General features: G+C 36.5%; 2 protein-coding genes across 2 annotated transcripts in view; both read right to left on the bottom strand.

The window, feature by feature from the left end:
* LOC107572528 (chromatin assembly factor 1 subunit B-like) overlaps positions 1–1,394 on the bottom strand; it is a gene marked incomplete at its 5' end in the record, with an annotated part of 6,811 nt that extends 5,417 nt beyond the window's left edge. The window contains 5 exons of the mRNA XM_016258946.1: positions 117–201; positions 338–434; positions 595–698; positions 1,166–1,286; positions 1,376–1,394. Of these exons, the coding sequence (XP_016114432.1) occupies positions 117–201; positions 338–434; positions 595–698; positions 1,166–1,286; positions 1,376–1,394 (426 nt within the window). The remainder of the gene's footprint in view (positions 1–116; positions 202–337; positions 435–594; positions 699–1,165; positions 1,287–1,375) is intronic.
* Positions 1,395–1,419: 25 nt separating this feature from the next.
* LOC107572526 (filament-like plant protein 1) overlaps positions 1,420–6,372 on the bottom strand; it is a 9,220-nt gene continuing 4,267 nt past the window's right edge. The window contains exons 3-7 of the mRNA XM_016258944.1: positions 4,748–4,796; positions 4,572–4,650; positions 4,432–4,495; positions 3,359–4,325; positions 1,420–1,662 (exon numbers count right to left, since the gene is read on the bottom strand). Of these exons, the coding sequence (XP_016114430.1) occupies positions 1,420–1,662; positions 3,359–4,325; positions 4,432–4,495; positions 4,572–4,650; positions 4,748–4,796 (1,402 nt within the window). The remainder of the gene's footprint in view (positions 1,663–3,358; positions 4,326–4,431; positions 4,496–4,571; positions 4,651–4,747; positions 4,797–6,372) is intronic.

The raw sequence follows: 6,372 nt of genomic DNA, 5'->3' as shown, positions 1-6,372 counted from the left end.
TATATTTTTTTTTTTTTTAAATCTACTTACTCCAAAGTAAAAACAACACACTGTTATTGATATAGATAATGTATTAATAAATAGAAAGGCCAGCTGATTATCCCAGTGACACTCACCTCTCCGTCTGCAGCGGCGGCTGAAGTCATCTTACTCACACAGTAAGCTTTTTTCCTGTTGTGAGCACTGTACACACGCATCACCCTAAGACACAGATTTTACATGCTGTCAGTATACAAAACCATGTAAAAAATGTTTCTCTAAAATTCTAATAACAAGACTCTTGTCTATGATAATCTGTAATGGCTTGAAATTAAGCAGTTGAAATCTACACACTAACCTGTCACAGCTTAATGTGCTGATGTACTGTCCAAGTGGGTCCCATGTTACTCCTTGCACATAACTCTTATGATCATTAAAAATGCACATCTTTTGACCTGCAAACAAAACAGGGACTGAATTCAATAACCACAAAACACCCAATAAGGTTCTGCTCACAAAAAAAAAATTCACCGTCATAATTTATCCTGTCACATATCACTTCAATAAAAACAAAAATACGTATGCAATTCCTTAGTCCTGCTTCAGGTTTCATACCCTTGTTGACATCCCACATGATGGCAGTGTTGTCCACAGAGCCCGAAACCATGAAATTCCCATCACTTGTCCATGAGATATCATATACATCCTCAATATGTCCCCTAACAAACACAGGCAACAACATGAGCATTTAAGATTCTACAAAAGTAAATGACTTAAAGTTGCAATGAAATGCAATTAGTGGCAGATATTTTCTTTAATATTCTGACATACATAAAAATAAATAGTAATAAAAAAATCATAATAAAGGACGGGGACTTGGTTTATGCATTGGTTGTTGAATATATGGAGGCAGATCATCTGAGTGTGAGCCTGCAGAAAATGGCAGGATTTAAGTAAACTAAAATTGAAAAAGTCCAGCATACATTAACAGAGAGAAGTCTGTCATTTCACCAGAAGACTAAAAATTACAAATCTCGAAAAAACTAAAACAGACAATAAAGACATTTAGATGGATGCATTGTGCACAAGATTAATAACCTTCATTTAGTTCATGTGAATTTTCATTCCACGACATTTTTGATGTAAAAGACAGTCAAAGGGGACTTTTTAAGAAATAAAATAAGACCTCAGCGTTTTGACGACACTCCAGCTCTCTTTATTGAGCTGATCATCTTCATCTTCCTGAAAGGCCGGGGTTTGTTCAGGCTCCTTATTGCCATTCAGTTTCCAAAGCAAGATTGCAGCATCTTGAGAAACAGACATTTAATTAAACCATTTAAAGGCACTTCCAATTTCAACAAACTTACCCGGGTAAAGATCTGACTTTTAAACTCACCATCCCCTCCAGAAGCCAAGACTTGAAACAAGTCAACAAAGCTCTTACTTGGCCGGTGACACTGCGTTCTCTCCCGCCACAGATCTTTCACTGCTCTCTCCTTCCTTTTTGATCCCATTCTCAAGGTTTGCAGCCGTGCTTGCTCTGCATGTTTGTTCTGAACTGGTGTTACTGTCCTTCAGAGTCTCTTGCTCTCTTGCATTGCTCCACTCCTCTCTTTGTTTCCTCAGCTCTTCTATTTCCTTCTGCAACAGCTCACAGGCGTTCTCCTGCTCCAAGCTCTCCAACTTTCAGAATACAGTTGAGTTTGCGGGTATTGAAGAATGAAAGAAAAGGAAAAAAGAATAAAAGTCTAAGCCTGACTGATTAAATAATGGGCATTCTTGCAGGAAAGACCAACACTTGTGGAACAGGATACTGTAATGTCCCCATCATTTTTTAACCAGCATGGCTTCCACGATCAGCCAGCTTTACCACTATAATTTACCTTCACATGCAGGCAAGTTTTTCCAGTTAAGAAGTCAAATGCACTTAAAATTCTGTCCTTTACTAACCCTCATTTAATTGCAAACCCTTAAGACTTTGGTTCAACTTCAAAACAAAAGTGAAAATATTGTTTTGTTCAGTGTATATACACATAATAAATATACACCAGTACACATATAATATATGTTCACAAAAACCTTTATTTTGGATGCGATTAATCGCTGCCCAGCACTAGTACAGTTATATATAAATACACATACAGTATATATTTTGAACATATTTACATTTACATGCCTATATTTATATTCATATAATTTATATTATAAATAAATATATTTAATATATAAACATAATATTTTTCTGAAATATATACATGCACGTGTGTATTTATATATACATAAATATAGACAGCACACATACATATATTATGTAAACAAAAACGTATTTTGGATGCGATTAATCGCGATTAATAATTTTGACAGCACTATTAAAAAAAAAACTAAATTCTTTGCAATCTTGCACTGAGAAATGTTATTTCTGAATGGTTTGATAATCCTTTCATTACGTTTGGCAAAAAGTAGTAAGCCACGATCCATCTTAGATTGCAAAGACTGATACTTTCGTGGATGCTTCTTTTTTTACCCAATCATGATACCCTCACCTATAACCAATCCACCTGCTAATTGTGGAATGTTTTAAAACAGTTTAACTGGGATATTCTGTAATCTTTTCACTTTTATTTAGCCTCTGTCCCACTTTTTTTGTGGAGCGTTACAGCATTCAAAATCAAAATTAGTTTATACATCTACAAAATACAATTAAGTTGGTCAGTGAAAACACTGGAAATCTGCTTCATTGTAGTTTTGTCAGTTAAATAAAGGTTAAAGAGAATTAACAAATCATAATTCTTGTTTTTACTGCATTTTACAAAATGTCCCTACTTTTCTGGAAATGGGGTTGTATGATGAACAGATTACATTTTTATTCACAAACAGAAGCTCATATGTGCTTGGTTACTGAGCGAAAACCAACAAGGTTTGTTCTTGTGTGTTACTCAAGTGTAGTTCAGCTTCCATTGATCATATTTGATTAGAATGAAGTGTTTAAAGATTTGGAAGAACTGACATTCAAAGGAGAAACAGAAATCTTTCAGATTTTATAAAAAATATCTTAAAGTGATTCAAAGATGAACAAAAGTCATTCAGATTTGTAACAATATGAGTAGATGTGAGTAGATGACAATTTATCTTTTTGGTGAACTTTCCCTTTAAGAGCATCAAAACCATACTAACCAGGGGTGCGTTTCCCAAAAGCAACCATGGTCGCAGGTTCCATTGTTAATAGATTTCAACGGTATTAACTACCATAGTTAGCCAACAATGCTTTTGGGAAACGCCAACCCTGGGTGGAAATCCATGCATTTTCTGGAGGGACTATTGTCATTTCATTTTTTATTACTTATGAGAATATACGGAGTCAAAAATATCAGGTTCTCACCTTTCTTCTCAGTTCATTGCATTCATTGTTGCGCTTGTCCAGCTCCCTTTGAAGCAAGTCCATTTGAAGAGCCACTTCGTCATTTACATTTGTTGTTGATGAGTGTTCTTCCCCCTCAGCTTTCAACCAGTCACAACACACCTTGTCCTGTGCTTCTTTCTCAACTTTGATTTGCAACAACACCTCATGTTTAATTTTTAACTCATCCCTCTCTTTCATAATCTCTTTGATGCAGTGGGTGGTTTGTACGTAGAAAGTGTTAAAGTGTGTTATATATGTCATTCCTTCCTGGTTTTCTACATTTGAATTTTCATTCATCTTATTCTCCCTAGGTATCTCCTCTAGTTTTTCAAGATTTAGTCTGGAAACTTCTATGCTACTACATCTCTCAACTTCCATGGGGCCTTTGATTATTTCTGTATTGTTTCTTATCCTACGTTCCACCTCATTAGTGCTCTGTTCCATCCTTCTCACATCACTCTCAATCTCCTCCTTCTTGATCTCAACTTCTTCCTTTCTTATCTGCTCGTATTTCTCCACCTTTACAATCAAACGTTCTGTTTGGGTTTTTATGCTTGTTTGGTCATTGAAAGTCGATGCTTGCATCCTTTCCTTTCTGGTGTTTTCAGTTTCAGTTTTTATGGAACCATGATCATTGGACTCAATATATAATCCTGGTGCATCATCGCTGGTCTTTTCTTCCATCTTCACCTTAGAAAGGTCAAAGGGTTTGGGTCTTGACGTGCTGTGGGTCTCATAAATAACAACATTGTTGTCGTAGTCACTGCTCTCTACACTGTTTTCATCAACTTTATTGCCATCATTGTCTGCCGCCAAAGGTGAGGTTATGAAATCTGATGTAGCTGCAGATGTTGATGGACTACCTGGTGTGTTGCTACAGTAGTCATGTAATGTTCTTGCTCTTTTTACAGTTTGGCTCTGGGATAAACCTGGACTTCTCTTTGTTCTGAAGAAGACAGGTTTGAAATCATGTTGTGTGCAAAAACAGAATTAAGAGAATGAATGGAAATATGTGTGTAAAAATAGAGAACGGAAGAATGAGAATGATGTACCTTTTAGGAGTGGAGATTGACATGACCTTTGAAATCACTGGCATGCTGTCCGAGGGGCTAGAAGCTGTTTAAACACAAAGTATTAATACAATAATTCAGGTTCTCTATCAAAAACAACTGCACACACAATGTGGCCTCACCAGACTGTGAAAGGGGCATTGAATTGAAAGGGCTCATCGCTGTCAAAGAGGCCGTAGGCGATCTGGGTGAGGAAGGACCCTATGTAAACAAAAAGACTTCAATCTGTTCCGGGAACTTATAATTGCTTAATATAGCTTTGGTTTAAAAAAAAAATATTTTTTTTAAAAAAACGTACTGAAGTTTTATCTTCAGAATCTTCGGCATCTTCTGGTCCTTCACATCGCCTGGATGTAGAAAGTACACACAAAATTACATTTGTTGATAAATATCACTGATATCTAACCTACATTGCATGCTTAGACATGAAACATTGCTCAAATGCACTGAAATTAATTTCTGTGTTTTCATATATTATCTGTTCAGGGATGCAAACCCATAAGGGGATAAAAAAGCACTATTTCTAGTCATTTTAAAATCTCAAGACCAGGGGTGTCCAATCCTGCTCCTGGAGGGCCACTGTCCTGCAGAGTTTAGCTCCAACCACAATTAAGACAAGTTGGAGCTAAACTCTGCAGGACAGTAGCCCTCCAGGACCGAGTTTGAACACCCCCTGCTCAAGACATAATACATTAGATACACAACAGCAGAATTACTAATCCAATCAACCTTATTTATTTAGCCTATATTTAAAAAGCCTTGTAGGTAGTTCAATAAAGGTGGATGATTATGATGATCAAGTAATTTTTGTTATTTCAAGGGTCAACACAGGTGTATATACAGTGGGTACGGAAAGTATTCAGACCCCCTTAAATTTTTCACTCTTTGTTATATTGCAGCCATTTGCTAAAATCATTTAAGTTAATTTTTTTTCCTCATTAATGTATATATATATATATATATATATATATATATATATACATACACATACACACATATACATATATAACTAACTGTATATACAGTGCCTTGTGAAAGTATTAATTTTTTCATGTTTATGTTGCAGCCACATGTTAAACTGCTTTAAATTACTTTTTACCCCCACATCAATCTACACTCCATACAACATAATGACAAAGCAAATAACAGGTTTTTAACATCTTTGCAAATTTATTAAAGATAAAAAGCTTAAATGATTCCATTGCATAAGTATCTGGGAAAGTTGAAATTTAGCTCAGGAGCATTCATTTTGCTTGTAAATGTTCCCACACTTTGAGTGAAGCTAACCTGTGGCAAATTCAATTGAATGAGTATGATTTGGAAAGGCACACATGTCTTAATAAAAGGTATAACAGCTGAAAAGGCATGTTAGAGCAAAGACCAATTTCAGAAAATAATGATGCTGCATTGAAGGTTCACAAAAGCATGTAGCCTCCATTATCCATAATAGAAAACATTTGGAACAACCAGGACTCTTCCTAGAGCTGGCCTCCTGGCCAAACTGGGCAATTGATGAGAAGGGCTTTGGTTAGAGTGGTGACCAAGAACCTGATGGTCACTCCAGTTGAGCTCCATGATCATATGTGCAGATAGGAGAAACCAACAAAAGGATAAACATCGCTGCAAAACTCCACCAATCTGTGCTTTATGCTGGTGTGGCCAGACTCAATCCCCTCCTCGGTGAAGACACATGAAAACACACTTGGGATTTGCAAAAAAGCACCAAAAGGACCCTCAGACTGTGAGAAACAAGATTCTCTGGTCTGATGAACCTCAATTCTAAGCATCATGTTTGAAGGAAACCAGCTCCACTCATCACCTGCAGAGTACCATCCCAAAAGTAAAGTGCGCTGGTAGAGGCCTCATGCTGTGGGGCTGTTTTTCAGCGGCAGGGACTGGGGGACTCATCAGAGTAGAAGAAAA

The sequence above is a fragment of the Sinocyclocheilus grahami genome, unplaced genomic scaffold (assembly GCF_001515645.1).
Source record: "Sinocyclocheilus grahami isolate Dianchi unplaced genomic scaffold, SAMN03320097.WGS_v1.1 scaffold1769.1, whole genome shotgun sequence".
NCBI lineage: Eukaryota > Metazoa > Chordata > Actinopteri > Cypriniformes > Cyprinidae > Sinocyclocheilus > Sinocyclocheilus grahami.
This window is presented reverse-complemented; position numbering and strand designations above follow the sequence as displayed.